At 39.0% G+C, this 20,769-nt stretch overlaps 1 protein-coding gene across 1 annotated transcript; it reads left to right on the top strand.

The window, feature by feature from the left end:
• The first annotated feature begins 211 nt into the window (after nt 1–211).
• Nucleotides 212–20,076, top strand: LOC122660371 (sucrose transport protein SUC4-like). The gene is made up of 5 exons (XM_043855651.1): nt 212–762; nt 15,691–16,436; nt 16,941–17,004; nt 17,095–17,138; nt 19,781–20,076. The coding sequence occupies exons 1-5, from the start codon at nt 252–254 to the stop codon at nt 19,937–19,939; spliced, it is 1,524 nt and encodes a 507-aa protein (XP_043711586.1). The 5' UTR covers nt 212–251; the 3' UTR covers nt 19,940–20,076.
• The last annotated feature ends 693 nt before the right edge of the window (nt 20,077–20,769 follow it).

Below are 20,769 nucleotides of genomic sequence, written 5' to 3'. Positions count from 1 at the left end.
CGATTCCCGGATTCCATTCTCAATGATACTTTCCTTCTCCCCTTCACTGAACTTAAATACCACCAGCACCACTACTACTCCTGTAAATTCGCCTTGCATCTCATCTGGGAGCTTTTGTTGGTTCATTCGAAAGAAAGCCAAGAAAAGACTTCTTTCCATCCTTGCCCCGCCAACTGTCCCTCCTTCTCCTACACATTGATACAGAGAGAGAGAGAGAGAGAGAGAGAGAGGAACCCTGCAGCGGTAGAGAGATGACAAGGCCTGAAATTCAGGTCCAACAGTCTCACCGAGCTAGGGTTCGACCACCGACTCGAGCTCCACCTCCAGCTCGAAGCAAGGTGCCGTTAAAACGGTTGTTCCGGGTGGCCTCGGTGGCTTGCGGAATTCAGTTCGGATGGGCACTGCAGTTGTCTCTGCTCACGCCTTACGTGCAGGAGCTTGGTATCCCTCACGCTTGGGCTAGCTTGGTCTGGCTATGTGGGCCGCTGTCCGGGTTACTGGTCCAGCCCCTGGTCGGCCACATGAGTGACCGTTGCACGAGTCGTTTCGGTCGACGTAGGCCTTTCATCATTATCGGAGCCACTTCGATTGTCGTCGCTGTTCTGATTATCGGGCATGCAGCCGACATCGGTCGATTACTCGGCGACTCCAAGGAGTCAAGGCCGAGGGCCATTTTTACTTTTGTTTTGGGGTTTTGGCTTCTCGACGTCGCCAACAACGTAACTCAAGGACCTTGCAGAGCTCTCCTCGCAGACCTCACCGGTTAGTTGTCACTTCAATTTATTCAATTTTCCGTCTTGACTGTTCATATTTATCCTCGACTGAATTCTTCTTCGTGTACATTTCTGTTCCTCGATTGCACAATTAGTTCCTTATATGGAAATTGGAAAACTTATTTATCTCTCATTGTGCGAATTTCCTGTTTCTAAGTGCTTTTATGTTTCTTATTTGTGCTTTCTTATGTGTTCCGCTAATGACGATGATGTTCCTTGTCTGCGTTCCACATTTCGAGTTGGATAATACTGAAACTACCTCCATGCATGGGCTTCCTTTTGTGCATTTGGATGATAATGCCCTTCAAGTATAAGCAAATCCCACCCTGTCTTAACTTTAATCCAGCCTGCCAATGCATGAATGCATACGGCACCTTAAGTTTAAGCAAATCCCAGAGTGTTTTAACTCTTATCCAACCTGCAAATGCAGGAGTGCATGCATCCCCTCAAGTAGAAGCAAATCCCACCCTTGTTTAAACTTTAACCCAGTCTGCAAATGCAGGAATTTATGCAGACCCTCTTAACTGTTGTGTCGTTCTTGTTGCGGGGTTGTTGAGGCGTTGTACTTAATTTTACGGATGGCTAAGTAGAGATGCCTATTTGACTTGTCGTCCTTTTCGTTCTTCTTCTCTTAGATCTTAGAAATGGGAACTGCCACCAGTCTTTTTCCCCAGGCGAAGAGTAGTACCCCTGGTGTATATTTCATGACTGAATGGTGATTTCCACGGGAAACATAGGGGTTCTTTCATCTCTGCCTCATCAACATCAATTAAATCTGTACAGCGACTGTCTTACAGGAATTGGGAAGCAGAGTGCCCATCATCATATGATGATTATGATCATAAGATGGTCGATGAGTTACCATGCATGACCCACCACCGGCTGAGTTGAGTCCCCACCTGATTGACTACTGGATCTGCACAAGGATGAGATTTCTTATGCGCAATTACCCTTGGAGCGTAGTTAGCAGTTCAGCATACATTGGTATGGCAACAAGTTCCCGCATAATTTGGTTTTTGCTGATAAGATAGTGTTCATCCCGTCATTTTCCTTATTAATAAAGTTTTTGTCTTTTCAAGAAAAAAAAAAAAATGGAAACTCTTCTAAAAATTGGACAGTATATGTGAAAGTTTTGCTATTTGTTACTGTATACATATTTATACGGTGATTATTATTATTATAAAAAAGTGTGGTAATGGGAAAAGTATGGGAATGATGAGTATAATGTGTATATAATATGTTTAGTTGAAAATTACACATATTTTGTGCCAATATGGATTTATATGGAGAATAGTATGTTTTCTGAATAATAGGCGAGGTTCACATATAATACATGAATAATGCCATTAGTCACATTTCTTTTCAATTTTCATACTGTTTTGCCTTTTCACTGTTAATGATATTCTTTTATTCTCTTATCAACAACAACAACAACAGTAATAATAATACACAAACTAACTAATTAGGTCTCAGGTTTATAATAGAAGGGATTCAACAACAACAACAAACCCAGCCTTATCCCAACTTAATGGGGTCGGCTACATGGATCCAAACAAAACAAAATAGGTAAAATTGAGGCCAAACAAAAAAAGGGGGAATGAAGAGATGAGAAATGAGATGAAAAATGAAAAATGGAAAATGACAAATGAAAGATGGAAAATAAAAGAAAACTGAAAGATGAGTGATGAAAGTAAGAGGAAAGAGGCACAGCCCAGCAAGTCAGGATCATCTCAGTTAAATGGGGTCTGCTACATGGATCCTTGCCCTCCAATAGATTCTATCCGAGGTCATACTTTGTACAAGGCCTAGACTATGCATGTCCTTCCTCACAACTTCTCCTATGGTCATTTTATGCTTGTCGCTAGCTCTTTTAGCTCTTTCAATCGGGATCATATCACTCCTCATTACGGGGGCGTTCCTAGGCCTCCTTTGAACATGACCATACCACCTCAAATGACTCTCTCAAAGCTTGTCATTTGATCGGGGCAACGCCCAAGTCAGCTTTAATATGCTCATTCCTTACTTTATCCTTCCTAGTTTTTCCGCTCATCCATCTTAACATCCACATCTTTGCTACACAAAGCTTCTCAATATGATACTTCTTAACTGCCCAGCATTCTGGCCCATACATCATAGCCGGTCGTACAACAGTCCTATAGAACTTTCCTTTAAACTTTAAAGGAATACGTCAGTCACACAACACATCGGACGCACCTCTCCACTTCAACCATCCCACTTTAATTATTTGCAAAACATCATCCTCTATGTCACCTTCTTTATTTATGATTGATCCCAAATATCTAAAATAGTCACTTTGCAGTATCTCTCTTTCCCCAATTCGCACTATGTCAGTATCCATCAAAGAATGACTAAAATTACACGTCATATACTCCGTCTTCGTTCTACTAATCTTAAAGCCTCTTGTTTCCTAGGTAGATCTCCAAAGCTCTAACTTAGTGTTTATCTCTACTTTAGTCTCATCCACCAGGACCATATCATCTGCGAAGAGCATACGCTACGAGACCTCGCCTTGGATGCTCTTGGTTAGGTCATCCATGATAAGTGCAAATAGGTAAGGGCTTAAGGCTGATCCCTGATGTAGCCCAATCGTAATTGGGAATTCCTTGCCCTGACCTCCCACTGATCTCACACTAGTCACCACTCCCTCATACATATCTTTAATTACATCCACATAAATACTTGACACCCCTCTCTTCACTAGGCATTCCAGATCTCTAGGAACTTAATCATATGCTTTTTCCAGGTCAATAAAGACCATATGGACATCCTTCTTGCTATCTCTATATCTTTCGATGAGCCTCCTCAATAACTAGATAGCTTCTGTCGTGGATCTACCTGGCATAAAGCCAAATTGGTTCACCGAGATACGAGTCTCTCTTCTCAAACGGGCTTCAATAACCTTCTCCCAAAGTTTCATAGCGTGACTCATTAACTTATGCTTCTATAGTTATTGCAGCTTTGGGTATCACCTTTATTTTCTTAGATTGGGACTACAATGCTTCTCCTCCATTCATCTGGCATCTTCCTTGTGTTCATAATCCTATTAAACAGTTTGGTTAACCAATAAACCCCACAATAGAAGGGATTCAACAGAACAATATTTGGAATGGTACTACCAGACCCCCCCCTTTTTTTTTTGAAAGGGGGGGGGGTAGTTGGTGTAAAATCTAACACGATGCAGAGAAGAATGGAAATCGCAAACACAATCACACAATGCGCACAAAGATTTACGTGGTTCGGCAAGGTTGCCTACGTCCACGGTGAGATGAGATCTGTTTCACTATCAATGGAGAATAGGGTTACAGTCGCTCGTTCCTCACACCTCTCTCAGATTTTCAATATAGAGAAAGAACTCTTACTACAGATTTATAGCGAAACCCTATACAGGAAATTTACCAAAATACCCATATAGTCCATCATCAGAAGTCAAGACACCAAAACCTCAACAGTTGGACCTCGTCATATGCTTCCATGGTTTTAGAAAGAAAAATGGACTTGGGATGGAACTAAAGGGGCTTTCCATTTTGCATGGTTAATCCAGTGTTTGCTCCAAGGATCCACCAAACAGAGTACATGACATATTTCATGTTTCATCTGTCTTGTTTTTACTGATTTCATGCGAACTGCCCATTTTCTCCAATTTTGGCCTTTTTTGACTGGTTTTAACCAAATTTGGCCTGTTTTGATCAAAGCTGTTTTTTAAGGAACTAAAACCATCATTATATCTAGTCTGGTTCAATCATGGTTTTGCTTGAGTTTCAAAAACCATGGCCCTCTATTGTCACACTCAAAATTCATTTACATCTCTCATAAGGCCAGGGTCCACTGTTGGGTGGCTCCCACCTCTAAACAAGGTTCTAAATTTCGGTTTTGAGGCTGATTTCGACCCTGGCTGAAACCGAGATGGTCAAAACCTGGTATTTTCTGGGCAAAACTCGACATGTAATGGGCAGGTCAAAACTGGTCGAAACTAGTTGAAACTGGGCAAAATTGGTCGAAACTTGGTATTTTTTGGTTGAAACTGGTCGCAACTACCGAAATGTGCAAAATATGGTCGAAACCAGGTCAAAACTTGGTACGAATCAATATCGACTCAAGGTTTCGTCTCAGTTTCTGTCAAAACCGAGATTAAGAACTATGGTTAGGATCATCCATTATGTTTAACCTGATCTTTTGGTTGAGTTTAATACTTCTACTCTAACCCCCACCCCCCAAAAGAAAAAAAAATCTAAGTTCCATCTCTTAGGTGGGACCTTCATACTAATTGTGGATACCCCTTGTTGTGAAATATATAGCAAATTATTTGGGCTCTGTTCCATTCTGCAGTGTGTGCCTGTATCTTAGATATTAACTTATAATAACCCTCCAGTGTCACCACCTGAAAGAATGTGTTGGCAAAGGTATTGTTGTGAAATATATAACAAATTATTTGGGCTCTGTGCCATTCTGCAGTGTGTTCCTGTATCTTAGATATTAACTTATAATAACCCTCCAGTGTCGCCACCTGAAAGAATGTGTTGGCAAAGATATTGCTCTGGTCATCTGTTGATGCTGAATTTTATTCGACCAAAAGTATGCTTGCTTTAGACAAATATATACAATATGAAGAGGGTACTTTGAAACATGGCCAGCGTACTAGGTCCCCTGGACCTGATGGATGCTGGAGACTTTATATCAAAACCATATTGCACTGATTATATTCAAGTCACCATAAATCAAAGTTGTAAATTTAAACTTTAAGAAGCCCAGACTGAATAGTTTACTTTCCACATTGGACATGAGCATAAGATATGGTGAATCGAATATCATATATTTGTATTTTTAACTTAATTATTACACATGACCAATCTACTAGGTTGGCTATCTGATGGAAGGTTTATAGCAAGAGTTTGGATCACCAATTCACTATTCGTCTAAGCTTTCAATTCATAGTTTTAAAAGTTGCCTTTACAAAACAGTATATCACAAAATAAAGCTATAGCAGATATAGTTTCTTTATAATTTATAACTTAGCTGGCATATGTTGAGTGGAGTAATTACAAATTAAATAAAAATTGATTCTGTCATAAAAAATAGTAATATGAGGTGAACAAAATAAGAAGAGATGCTTGTATAGATGCAGATCTACACAGATGACCGATGCTGCATAGAAGTCTCCCTTTTGGGGTTCTTCTCTGATCAAAAGACACATGTATCGTGATACATTTCACAGAGGAAATGGATGGAGAGGTGTTCAGATACAGACATGAGACAGCTAGCATGGGAGGATGAGGGTTTTCTTGAGATTGTCTGTTTATGCCGAGTTTTTGCTAGGGTATTTGTGATGCAGATCAAGGGCAGAGAGAAAATATATCTTTTATGGTCTGGATGCGTTAATACCGAACCAGTTTTGACCCACATCAGCCTTTACGATTGGAGAATTCAACTTCCTAAAATCAAGTGTTAGGCAGTACCTTGTGAGGGAGTTATTGTCTTTGTTAAGAGAGGGGAGTTTAGTTATCTTACTTTTAGTCTCTGTTGTTTACTTTGATTTGTGCTTATTGTAATTACTAATTAGACTTACTCTTAGTAGGTTTCTTAATATAATATAAGCTTTGGGACTAGACCATAATAGATAGTCTTTGGAATACTATTGTGGCTCTATAGTTCTCTCCCTTCTCCCCACTGTGCTGTCTCTCTTTTTCCTTTTCCTCTTGTAGGTGCTGGTTTACAGGTTCTTATATTGTTACATCTTATCAGAGCCTGGTTAACCAGTTCCTACTAATTGTTTTTTCTCTGGTTTGGAAGTCCTTGGTTTTCCTTTGTGGTCTGCAGCAACTTATGCTGCAATATCTGATATATGGAACCCTAGTTTGAAATTACATGAGAATAAACTAGGGTCTCCATCATATATGCTGTCAACTTGTTTCCCCCATGCTTGGATCACTATGGACGATTGATCTTCATCAAACTTTTCAACCATATGAAGACTATTACAAGCAGCAGTAAGTCTGTGGCGTCTCTTCTTTATCAGGCTTAGTTTTTTCTGCAAAATATTACAGATTACACATACTGGCGACACTCTGTTATTTGGGTTTTCTGGGCAGGTATCGATATCTGCAATTATTAAAGATTTGTCGATTAGTTTTGTCCAATATTCTGAGGTATTGAAGGCCCCTTTGGTTAGGTCCTTCGACCTAGATTTGAGGCTGATCCAAGCCTCGATGTGGTGTAATTAAAACTCTCCAAGAAGCTGGAGAGTGGCAATACCCTGTTTTTCTGAGTTTTCTGGACAGAATCAAATCTGATATTATTAGAGATCTGTCTATCAGATTTGTCTGATATTTTTGGGCATTATTGGCCCCCTCGACCCTGGTTTGGTGTCAATCTGACACCTTGATATTCTGATTTCTGAAATCACCCCGATTCTGGGTCTGTGATTTCAGGATTTCTTTATATTACTTTTGGCTCTTATCTATTCAAATCTGTTTTATATTGTGGGGTTTTTCTTGACTATTTACCTACTATACCTGACCTGTTTTGGGGGGCCATCAGAAAAGGTTATCCTAGAATTCTGTTAACTGTCGTTTCTGGCCAGAATCTGATCCTTATTGGTACTGTTGCTGCTGGTTAGCGTTCACATATATATATTCTTCAGTGACTGCTATTTTCTCTCCATTATAGTTATCAATTGGTAATTGGTTGCTGGTATATTTCGAATCTGATAGCCCTTTTCTATAATTGTTTTTTTCAAAACCCAGTAACAGTATTTAATTATGAAGGTTGGCTAGGTAGCTGACCCTGTTAATCCGTTCTTGCAAGATTAGAAGCATAATTCTTCTGCTTCTTGATCCCGTGGACTTTATCAACGTCCAAATTACTCTTATCAAACTTAATGGTGTATCAAACTATTTACTTTGGCACAAGTTAGTGTTTATATCATTGCCAAACGGAAGATGGATTGTCTGACTCTACCACTACCAGTTACGACTTTTACCGAGTATAAGAAGTGGACAACGGAGAATGCCACAATACTTTGTTGGCTGTGGAATAGTATGAAGCCCTTTGTGGCTGCCAATGTAATGTTTCATACCACAGCTAAGGGTGTCTAGGATTATCTTAAAGAAAGCTATTCTCAAGATAAGAATATGTCCAGGGTATATGATTTATATGAAAAGTTCATCTCTTTTATGCAGAATGGCAAATTCGTCGGTGACTACTATAATTCTTTGAAAGGCATGTGGGAGGAACTCAATGTGTGTCAACCTCTCTCAACCGATATTGAAGTCCTTAAATCTCAACATGTTGAATTCCTGGTTGCTAAATTTTTCTCTGGATTAGACTTTGACTTTCAACTCATCAACAGCCAAATTCTTGCAATCGAGAAGATTACCATCCATGAATGAGGCATTTTGTTGGATTCAACGTATCGATCTCCCTTCTTCACCAAATCTGACTCGACCTCATCTAAGGATAATTAATTTCTTGTTTCAAATAGTAGGGGTCATGGCCGTTGTATTGATTTTCTTGGGAAAGGTTTGAGGTTCAGGGGGAGGCCGAGGCCGTGGTGGTGGTTGAGGCAGAGGGCCGCTACCAGATCAAGGAATGCGTCTGTGTACTCACTGTTGAAAGATGAATCACATTGTTGTTAAACCCGAGTGAGCTCAGCAGCTGTCTGCTATTACTATTGCATCTGATAAGAGTTCTATGCGACATCATCTTCTGACACCAATCAAGCTTCTAACTTTGGTGGTAGTTTGTTCGTCTTTCCATTGCGCAATGAAGTCAATCAATTACTTGAGTGTTTTCAACAAATTAAGAAATTTGCATCTACATCCACTGCTACCATCGCTCACTCAGGTACTGACGCATTTCTTGCTTCTTCTTCTAATCTATGGGTCATTGACTCAGGTGCCACCTTTCATATGACTGGTGAGTCCCAAGTATTCTCTTCACTTCAAAAGATTAATTGCCTTTCTAGAGTCATACTTGCTAATGGCTTGTCTACTCAGGTATCCACTTCTGGTTGTGTTTATCTTTTCCTATTTTGAAATCTGTTTTTGTTTTTAAATTACCCTCAAATCTTATCTTTGTTCGTGAATTGACTAAATCTATAATGTCCCAAACCCAGTTAGGATTTTAGATACCGCTCTCATGAGTGCCGACCCATAAGGTCACAACTCACAATTATACATATAAAAGTAATAAATAAATCCCAGGTCTCGCATGCAACAAAGCAGAAGCATTAGATATTAGATAACAGTTCAAGTCAAATATATACACTGGTGGCAGTTAGCTATAAAGTTATACAACAACAATCTTGTTTATGTCATCCATACAATTATATACATCTCATAAACATCTTTCAGTTCAAAAACTCCGGAGTTGTATAAGCCTCCACACCTGTCTCTTCATCTGAAAGCATCAACATATAAGGGATGAGCTAATGCCCAGTGAGGTGTACATGTTCATATACGTACAAGCAATTAGAAATATAGTAAATGAGATGGAAGCATAAATGACAAATCATAGAATTTCATTCTTTATTTAACTAGGTCGAGCCTTGGCCATTTAGTGAATTGACCCCCTCATTTGATGACGAAAGAGGGAGAGATAAATTGATTGATTCTCAATTCAAATATACCACTTGGAGGATCAAGCGCTTACCAGTATATTATTTAGTTCAAAACTTGACATATATTGATATTTGATCCAAAATTGCTTCACATGAAATTTATTTACCTCCTTGAGAATCAAGTGTTTGTCATCGTCAAAAAGGGGGAGATTGTTGGGAAATTGGAATCCCACTCTCCTAAGTAAACCTTCAGTTGGTTTTGATGATAACAAACACATGAAAGTGTTTAACATACCTCTTAGATCATGTATTGTAGCCTCACGTCAAGTGACAAGAATCAAGTGAAGGAAAATCAATAAAAGGATGAAAAACATCACTTGAAGGCTAAAATACATCATACATGAAGATCAAGGAGTTATGAAGATTGAAGACTGAAGAACATCAATTGGAGAATTTTAAGGATTAAGCGCCATCAACAAATGAAAGAAGACATTGTACTTAGCCTAGAATAGATCACCTATGCATGTTGTAATTTGCATATCATTCACATGCATCTAATAGTCTAGAATCTAGATAGACCTTAGGTGATGTTCACTGACCCACTAAAGTGATCCATACTTAGTGGATACAAGCTAGTGAAAAGAGACCCAAAGTCAGATGGCTGAAATTAGGCCAAATTGTCTGACGATCGACCGGTAAAAGTAAAAGAGACATGCAACCGTCCGAGAAACAAACTGTTGATGGTTGATACCGTCAGAGATGACGGTCGACCAGATATCGATCGACAAAACCCCAACAACTCTCTGCACTCCAATGATCATACCCTAACGGTCAACTATTATAGACAAAAAAATAGCCATTAGACCTTTCTCCTCACCAACCTTTTGAGCAACAAAGGGAGATTATAAGGCAATCTTTACTCTTTATTATGACAATCAACTACCATCCAAACTAGAGCTTTATTGTGGTGAAATCAAATCAATTCCAAAGTACAATTCGACTTTGAATTCAAAAATATTCTTCAAGTTCACATCAACAAGAACTCAAGCTCTCAAGTCTTTGCACTCTCTCTAATCTACTACATCAAGAGGAGTGTACCAAAGGGCTATAAGTGCATTCATCATCATATCATTATTTGCACTCATTACGAGTAGGGCCACACTCCTTGGTAGGTAACAACTCAATTCTCCATTGAAATTGTCTTTTTTCTTAAGTTGGGTTAACTCTAGATTGAGCATTGGTGTATTGCATCAGTCTAGATTGCACTTAGACTTGTGCAAGGATAAAAGATTACATCCTGTTATCCTTAAAAGATTGTAAAAGATCCTCTTATCCTTGAAAAAGATTTGTAAAGGTGATATTTCTCCATCTATTGTATTGAAAGAGAGATACTAGTAGAATTCTCTCAAGTGTTAAGAGGAGTGGATGTAGACTTGTAATGTTAAACCACTATAAATCTTGTGTCTCCTTTATTTGTTCAATTGCTTATTCTTTAATTGTGAATTAATTGTTTTAACATAATTCAGCATCATATATTGTAAATTGTAATTCGCAATCAATCGATAAAGAGGCAAAATCCACTAGTAATAACCTATTCACCCCCTCTGGTTATTTCACAAGGCCTTGCCTTTACAAAGGAGGGGAGGCATTGGCCTGAACAATAGAAGGGGAAAGACCCCATGAATCAACAATAAACCTATTTCTAGGCGTGTCTGCACACCGGGATGGGGCAGCATCTATCTTAGCTTTGACATTGAAGAGGATGGAGTCCCAGATCTATTGAAACAATTTGGATTTGGAGGTCAATCTACGAAGGTTGCGCTCCAACCGGGTATGGTAGATTGCGGTGCTGAAAGCCAGTTTACCCACCACATCACAACAAGATTTCCTTGCAAAAGACATATCCACCCAAACCCATTCTTTGTCAAAAGGTAGGATTCTTCTTTTACTAGGCCCCGCGGTTGTACGTGGTACGAACCCAGTCCCGTGGCTGACCTCGCGGGGCCACGGACTCCCAAGGGGCCCCCTATAATAGAGGACCCCCTCTTCTCAAAGAATGGGAACTTGACATTAGAATTCGTGCTCTAACTTCCTTTCTTAGTGTTTTGTATTTTTTGAGGTTTTCTTTGGTCCATCCTGGTGTTTTGCCACTCCCTCGCTTCAAGATTCGCATCAAAGTCCATGCGTCCACATCTTGAGTGACTTTAACCTTCCTTCGGTGTCCTAAAACCCCGAGGCCTTTGGAAACTTGCCTAAAGCAGTGCCTTGAAGAGAGAGAAGCCGGTTGTTTGTCTGCCTCCACTTGAGCCAGGAGGTCTTTTATGTTTTGTCTTTGGAGATAATGGAGTCTTCCCTTTCGGCCTACTCCTGGGTCAACTTCAAGTATAATTTTCTTCACACTCTTTTCAATACGGCACAATGTAGACCATTAAAGCAGCGTGCAATTAGTGTATAATAGTCTATCGAATGTTAGTTATGCATGTTGGTATAGGATCTGCTATTTGGGAGAATATTTAAACTTCAACATCTAGTAGAAAGACCAATCTAAGCAAGCGAGGTGGTTGCCTAACACCTTCCCACTCTCGTAACCTGACCGCTTACTTGGACTTTGAACAGAACATATGGAATCAAATCTAGCCCATTCTGCATCATGGACTGGACTCACTTTATGGGTCCTAGGCCCTCATCCTAGGTGGCGACTCCTTTTGTTATTATAGGTTATATGTCCTGAACCCCCTGCCATCAAAAAAGGGACTCGAAGGAGCGAGAAAGCCCTGAGGTCGCGGTATCTACATATGCATTCATCTGTTTTAAATGATAAATCTCCTGTTGGTGTTGGTTTTCCCAACTCACCCTTATTTTCCTTACCACCTTGTGTTTTTGGGTGTATTTGTTTTGTTCATATTTTACAACCAGGCGTTAATAAATTATCACCTTGTACATTAAAATGTATTTTCTTTGGCCTCAAAAGGGTTATTGTTGTTATGACTCTGTTACCCACCAACAGTTTGAAAGTGTTGATGTTACTTTCTTTGAAAACACACCATCTTATTCTGCTGAGGGTTAAGATTTTGCAATTGACATTTTCCAGTCTCCTCTATTCCTAGATTGATTCCTCTCGCTGACATTCATACTACTTCTCAACAAGCTCTACTAGAAGTTAATCAGCACCTGCAGAAGACATCATTGGCAGTTGCAGTTCCTCTTCCATCCTCCAGGTGGTCTAATTTTGTGCCTGATGTTCTTATTTCCTCATCCTTTCCTCCAGACTTACCAGTGGTACTTAGCAAAGGTACCCGCTCTTGTACTAAAAAATGTACGGTTGGATATTCTATTGACAAGTTTGTATCCATGTCTCACTTACCATCTTCTTTACATAGTTTTGCCATATCTGTGTAAACTCATGCCATTCCTAACACTTATTATGAGGCATTGTCTCATTCTAAGTGGAAGTTAGCTATGGATGTGGAGATGAATTCTTTAATTTCTCGCCAGACATGGTCTTTGGTAAATATACCTCCTAGGATCTGGTTAAGGTTCAAAAACTCGTCTCGACACCGAGATCTCGTCGAGATAATATAAATTTTTTTTTTTGGTTTTGGTTTGATGTTTTGGTGGGCAAATGACCATAGTTGCCTTCGAAACTTTAAGGGAAGCTTGTTTTAGTCTTAATAAACATATTTAAATCTTCAAATTGTAAAAAAAGCACCCAATTTGGTGTTTTGGATTTGCCACCCTTGGTTGGCAGTAAACGTCGAATCCTTAATGTAATATTGTCTATTCTACACATTGTTTGAGTGCTATGAGACATAATTGCAAGTAAAACAAGTAAATTATGCAATAATGGATGAAGACACATAATATTGAATAATTATTTAAGAAATAGTTAAAGACTTAAAGTTTCTACAACAAACTACAAAGTGCGGTGAAGTGTGAATAATACATATTACATAGACACCCAACCCAAGTACAGTGAACAATACATAAGTCATAGACACCCTAGTCTTCCATGTCCCAACAATACAATACTATGAGTATGTGACTGCCTACTGATATGAACTATGACGTGCTGGATCGAGTCCACTCATGGTTTGATGGAGCCGACATGCATTGTCCTCTGTCTGCATGACATAAGAATGCCACGTCATAGTGTTCAAGAAGAAACGAGAGTAGTCCTCCCAAGCTTCCCTTTAAATGGTCTCATTTATATACTACATGTAACCTATCCTAGGGTATAGGTGACTGCAATGTGAAGAACCAGCCATTGAGCCACTTTTTATGTCTAACATATAAAAAATCTACCCCCATACAAGAAGTATTTGTCATTTTTTTTTTCCTTCAAAAAATAGTTTTTGGAATAGTAACTTTACCTGAAATAGTTGAATGTAGCCAAATCTTCCACAGTAAGCAGCAATCGATCTCTTCGTAGTGATGTGGCAACCCCAGTAGTATTGAGTGATGATGTGGCAAAAAAATAAGATCCAAGCTTTCCCCCCCTTTCTCTGGGTCCAAAACCATGAAACTGTCGAGCTTTCTTTGAAATGGAGAGGCCACTTCGGATCGGTTCAGTGTCATTCCCGCTCCAGAATTGGGAAGTAATCGGAGTCAGGGACAGCTGATTCCGATTCTAATTGGCCGATTCCTCAAACCATGGTCTTCAGGACTGTTTACTCAAAGAGTTCCAAATAGTTCTAAATTAGTGTTTTGGAATCCGGGTTGCATTACCCCCCCCTTTGGATCTGCCCATGTTACTAGCTGTACAGGTCTGTACTCCATTGAATCCTTTCAATTGTTATTGGTGAATTCTGTATGATCCCCTCAGCATTCTTAAGGAGAAATGGATTAGCTACAGTTTATATTCTAAAGCTGAACAGGTTTTCCTTGGTCTCAGAAAAATGAGTGTAATTATATGCATAAGCAGAAAAAGAGGCATAACTACATGTATAAGCAGAATATCATGGATGAATTTGTCTTTGTCTAGGAAATCTCACAGGTCAAAAAACAACCTGATAGAATGATTCCAACACGGCAACACCCTAATACTTTGATTATTTGATAGAATGTAATAAATCAAGACAGAAGGAATCATCCTGTTCTGTATATTTTTGAATTGTGAGATCTTGGCAGACACTTCCAATGGTGGTTGCTGACCCCTGTGTGGTCATATGTCCTGCTGTTCCTGTTGTGAGATTGCAAGTATCATCTACCACCCCCAGGTGGCTAGTGGTTTATCCAAAAAGAAAAAAAAAAACCAATGGAATGGAAGCAGGGTTTGATGTAGATAAGTCAACTTAAGGGTTTATTTTATTCAAATAAGATTTGGGTTGGGTTATGTAAGTGTTGTTGGGCTTTTGATCCCATAGGTTTATTTTGTAATTGGCCAATTTAATGAGCAAAAAATTATGGGTAGAAAGTAGGAAAACGGGATTTACTTCATTAGTTTTGTTAGAGTCCTGTTTTGAGTCTATTTCCTTTATTATTTCACTTTCCTAGTCAATTTAGGATACCTTATTAGTTAAGGATTGGGTTAGGCCTTTCCTTTTTATTGTCTAAGTCTATTTTTGAGTCTTCTAAATACGTTTGTAAGGGAGGCCAGCATGATACACGAATTTGATTAATGAAATATTGGCTTTAGCCTTTGTGAAAATCCTGAGATAGGATGGGTGAGATGCCCAGGCTGAGATAGCCAACCCCACCTTTCCCCATCCCCTTCCATCGGTTGTTGATTCCAAACCCATGTTTCAGTCAAATCGAGTTCAAGAGTGCTACAAGCTTTTGGGATTTCTTTTCAACAGATTGTTACATCGATTTCTTGAAGATAACCATATTAAGATCATTGCTGCTTCAACAGGTTTCAAATTTGTGGGTTTTTATTTGTAATTTCAACCTAGGAAATTGTTCCCTCATTTGAGTTCCTATGGTTCTCTTGGTTTCCTCATATGATTTGAGTTCCCATTTTTCTCTTGGTTCCCTCATATGATTTCTTGGTTATTGGAGATTTTTTTTTATTTGATCCTACCTGGGATTAGACCTATTCTGGTTCTAGTCTTACATTAGGGTTACTCATGCTTTGCAAGTAAACAAAGAGAAGGCTTGGTGGTTTGGAGTAAAAGTAACATTTTAACTATCTTTCTTGGAAGCACAAAATGAAATTAACTATCTTTCCAGGAAGCACAAAATCAAATAATGTATCTGGTTATGCTTTCCTTCTCTGTTGAGAAAACATCTTGTACATCATATCCCAACATATGCACCATTATTTGCTCCACCCATGGCAAAAAATGAATATTATGATAACTAAAACAAAATTTACCTTTTCTTTATGTGTATTTTTTATTCTAGGGAAGGATCAGAGGAGGGCTCGCATAGCAAATGCATATTACTCGCTGTTCATGGCTGTTGGCAATGTCCTTGGCTTTGCGACTGGGTCCTATAGTGGCTGGTTCACCATTTTCCCCTTCACAGTCACCTCTGCATGCGGTGTTAACTGTGCCAATCTTAAATGTGCTTTTTTTATTGCCATTGCTTTTATTGTGTTCACCACATATGTGAGCATCTCTGCAGCCCCAGAACTGCCTCTAAGTTCTAGCAATAGATTTGCACACTCTGCTGATGAAAGGCCAAATGAGTCTTACCATGCCCAAGAAGCTTTTCTTTGGGAATTGTTTGGAACTTTTAGGTACCTTACAAGGCCTATTTGGATAATCCTGATTGTTACTGCTCTCACATGGATTGGATGGTTTCCATTTCTTCTCTTTGATACTGATTGGATGGGCAGAGAGATTTACAGAGGGAAGCCAAATGAAGGAAAAAATTATCATATTGGAGTTAGAATGGGTTCATTTGGACTAATGTTAAATTCTGTTGTTCTGGGATTGACTTCTGTTGTCATGGAGAAACTCTGCAAGAAGTGGGGAGCTGGCCTTGTTTGGGGGATTTCAAATATTCTAATGTCTATTTGTTTCATAACAATGTTCATTATTTCTCATTTGGCGGCCAATATAGAGTTCACCGGAGATGATCTTCCACCTAGAGGCATTGTAATTGCTGCACTCGTTGTTTTTACAGTTCTTGGTGCTCCATTAGCCGTAAGTTGCCCCATTTTCTTTCACATAAGGTCTATTTTCAATTTCCCATGAGAAAAAAAAGCTATGCCTTCCGTTTCCATCGAATATGCATATCTGACCTCCACCGTGCAACATTATGCTGTAATGTTGGTGTGCTTTTCAAGCAGATCATCTTATCTGATGTTTTATTTTGGGCTTTGAGATGTTCTTGGCCCAAAACTCAGTCCATCTGGTGCTCTTAATACTTGTTATATCATTCAATTGGATACTCAAGGAAAACATATTAATGGTCTAAATAAAATATGTCTACTATGGCAATGTAAATTCAATCCTGTGTTGTTCTCAGTCTGGGAGATGTCCTAGGTGGGGATGTACCTAGCATATCTGACCTTTTCCCATGTGCAAAAGAGATAGATCAGGTGGATGTCAGATATGCAGACATTTTGAGCTAATTATCCTTCTGTTTCCTGCCTGTGTCTAACATATTTGTTTAACCACTTCTTTTCTGTTCTTTTAAATGTGCAGGTTACATACAGTGTTCCTTATGCTATGATTGCTACACGTATAGAGTCTTTGGGACTTGGGCAAGGTCTTTATTTCTTGCCTTTATTTAATTTTTTTTTATTGAGGTGAGGTTGCAAAACTGTTTTTGTCATTATTGGGAATTGTGATATTGCAGGCTTATCAATGGGTATTCTGAACATAGCTATTGTGATCCCACAGGTAAGTTGTGGTCTGTTCTGTTTTCTTTTAGTTCATGGACCATTGCCTTTTTTGTACTCGTCAAGGCTTTATTCCACTGAACAACATGGCATCAACTTATTTTCCTACTCAAAATAATCTGGTGTATTCATATGGTTGCAAGTACACAAGTGGGATTTTCTTTTAATGACAATTAATGCTTTTCTATGTGTTGAATGCTAACTGTTATTGGAACTTGCAAAATTAACATTGTTTTTCTGTCGGCAGTATTTGATTTGCTCTTCACTATTAACAGCCATATCAGAACTCAATGACTGGAAGGAACTACACTCTCTCTGTCATACCTCACCTTTGTCACACAGACAGGAAGATTGGTGCGAACCATGACAATGGTTCCACTGTAGGGATCTGATTGCCCAAGGGTAGACCTATAACATGTTCTTTAACATGGACTTTATTCTCAACCATTTTAACAGTCAGAGCAGTTTTCATTTGGTAAACCCAGCTATTGACATAGAAATCTTTTCCTTGAACCGTTAGGATGGTGGTCCAAGAACCATGATTTGGAGGTCAAGTTTGCATAAGCTTCAAGTGGTTGATCCTGTAGTTTCCAGACATCAGCATTCTTATTTTGTCTTTTTGCAGTTAAAACAACAATCCTTTAGTACATAAGGATGACCTTTCACTTTGAATCCATCATCTTCTGCATGATACTCTCTAATAAGAGATGCGTCTGCTGTCAAAGGTGTAAACTCTTATGAACCCGAACTTTCTAGCATAGGGCATTTATCTTACTTATCAGGGGGGAATAATATGTAACAGTCGTCTTGAATATTGGACCAGCCAGAAATAGGTGCAGTAGAATACTCCTTTACCTCATAAATAAATGGGTCTTCCTTATTGGGCAGCTAGAAAACAACAGTGTCAACCTCGAGAAAAAGGTTTAGTTCGTAGAAGATTAAAATGAATTTGTTTTTGAACAAAGATCTCCTGAAAGGGTTCCACTGTGTAGCTGAATTGAAAGGAATGGGTAAACCCAAGGACAACTTGACTGTATAGTTGAATTGAAAAGAATGGGTAAACCCAAGGACAACTTGGTCAAGACTTGAGCTTAACCCAAACCTGCCCTGGAAATTCCAATCCAAACTTGACCTGAACTCTGGTTGCATTCAGATTCATTCCTTGCTGCCATGGGCAACTGACCCACCCAAGCCTGAAGATACATGTATGCTACAGTTTACATTACTAAAATGTGCTTAAAATTTTACATAATTGAAGTGTATGATCCAATGGCCACAGTGCTGCTCATAATGTAAAATGGCTTCAAAGTTTGAGTTGTATATTGCCCATTCTTCATGATGTTACATATGTACTACATAAATTAAGACTCAATCCAAGCCAATGTGACCCAATCTCTACCTAATGGCACTGTTATATTTGGTTTTTGAATATGTATTAAATGCTTCAATGCTTAGAAGTTGTAGTTGTGCCTCAACTGCCTGATGTTTCTCCATAATTCATGTCTGTGAGCATGTTCTCGAGTTAATTCATTTTGCAGAAGCTATGCAGTGAGCTCTCATTTTTATCAAATAAGAATGGCCTTAAACGTAGTCGCATATTTCTACAACCTACACTTAAGAAAATCCAAGCAAATCATATGATTTCCCAGGCCTGTGTTTTTTTTCAATGCTTTCAGAGATTCAGATCATTCTCAGGAATGTGATCCAGATTAGCATAATTCCCAGATTATTCGTATTTTACCTGATTATGGGTACAAGGGCTGGGGGAGGTTGGGAGCCATATCACAGAAGCTTCTATATAAAAAAACATTCTTAGTATTCTGGTCAATAATTTGAAACTTCTATCGACTTCGAAGATTCTGGTTGAGTTCTTGTTATGGTGGCCTTATAAAAGAGAGTCTCTTTTTGAACTGGTGCATGACTTTCTTTATTCTTGTAATGGATTAAGAAAGTTTCATCTATCATCTTTCTTGAGAACTATGATTAATATCAACGCTTTGTGTGTGATGGAGAAACATGGTGGACTGGATGAACATATCAAATATAAAATATTACTGTTGAGAAGAACAGCAATAGTCAATTTCTCTCAAATTGTAACCAACCCAATAGTCACTCTACAGGTGTAGTTGTTTCAACACCAGATTTACTTCACAGTATTTTTTGTTCTCCAAATACAACTCATCTTCCTTTTTTATAGGTGATTACAACCGACACTGGCATAGATAACAAACTACTAGAATATTTAAGAGAGAAGTTTCTTGACTCTTCTAATCTCTTGATGTTTCAGCTTCTCACGTTTTTTCCTTGGAACCCACTTCAGAAAATTCTGGAGTAGTCGGGTTTGTTTTCCAACAGTGTGATGGGAAGGATATCTTCCTAATAGAAATGGCTTTTTGCTCAAACCCAACAGGGAACTGATTATGTTGTCCGAAGTATCAGATGCAAGTGTATCTTCTGCTTCCCCTTGATGCATGTCACTATTTATATGTATTTGTATAATTTGCTGGTTGTCATTCTTTATCACATGGATGATTTTCTATTTCTTGTGTTGAAGGTTTCTTAATTTTTTGTTGGCATATTGTTCAGTATGCTGCTTCTACTTTTTAGCTGTTGAAGTGATGTGAGTTTGGTGTTTGAGATCAGGTAGTGGTATCCCTGGGAAGTGGACCATTGGATCAGCTGTTTGGCGGTGGGAACTCACCATCCTTTGCTGTGGCAGCGGTTGCAGCTTTTGCAAGTGGACTTATAGCCATATTGGCTCTTCCTCGATCGTATGTACAGAAGCATAGGGTCATAGTATAAGGTATTATTTTGTATTGCTTTCTTGTAATTGCTATTCTCATTAATACGATTAGCAGAACTGTACAGATAGTGGTAAAAGTTGTGAATAGTATTATGTCATCTATTAATGAATAAAGTATTTCATTTCTCTGGATTCCCCCTCCCTCTTCCCCTCCCCTCCCCTCCCCTCCCCTCCCAAAAAAAAAAAAAAAGATTAACCAAAGTTCTGCTACGAACCAATCACCGAGAGACCTGTCAATTATTTTTTTAAACTTGTGTTTAACTGTTCTAGTGATTGATCACATAATTGGAAGGTGCACCATTGCAACTTGAGGTCTCAGGTTCTGCGTTGGCTTTACCCATCCAATTCCAACAGAAAAGGTTGGATTCTGGATGCCCACTTTCACACGAATTTTTACGTCGCATGGGCTTCTGGATGCTTACGGAAGACACAAAACAGTGGAAACCCGTGGGAAATGGTTGCAATCTCATGGACTGCGCCTAAGCAAATGACGATGCTATACCGCATTATGAATGGAATCAACAATGAGGAAAGCTCGAACAACCCAGATTGATACCTGCACACCCGCACACACCCACCCATGTGGGTATTTTCACAAACACATTCAATGCTACCAACAATACAACTCTCTCAGCGGCTGCTATTGAATGTGAAAAATGCCATTTGTCACCATCCTTTCCATTCCTTCCTGCTTTTTGTTTTTGGAATCAAGGCAAGGCAAGCCTTGTACTTGATTCCAATGGAAACTGCGGCGGAGACCGACGGATGGATACGGAAGGTCTCCTCTCCTCATCAGTAATTCCTTATTTGTGCTGTCTAAAGCGCAAGC

The sequence above is a fragment of the Telopea speciosissima genome, chromosome 4 (assembly GCF_018873765.1).
Source record: "Telopea speciosissima isolate NSW1024214 ecotype Mountain lineage chromosome 4, Tspe_v1, whole genome shotgun sequence".
Lineage (NCBI taxonomy): Eukaryota > Viridiplantae > Streptophyta > Magnoliopsida > Proteales > Proteaceae > Telopea > Telopea speciosissima.
This window is presented reverse-complemented; position numbering and strand designations above follow the sequence as displayed.

What these genes read in the sequence shown, in the direction of transcription:
- LOC122660371 (XM_043855651.1), top strand. Translation starts at nt 252, where the DNA reads ATGACAAGGCCTGAAATTCAGGTCCAACAGTCTCACCGAGCTAGGGTT. An exon ending in GTCTTTGGGACTTGGGCAAG is followed by an intron (nt 17,005 to 17,094) that starts GTCTTTATTTCT and finishes GTGATATTGCAG; the next exon opens with GCTTATCAATGGGTATTCTG. An exon ending in TAGCTATTGTGATCCCACAG is followed by an intron (nt 17,139 to 19,780) that starts GTAAGTTGTGGT and finishes GTTTGAGATCAG; the next exon opens with GTAGTGGTATCCCTGGGAAG.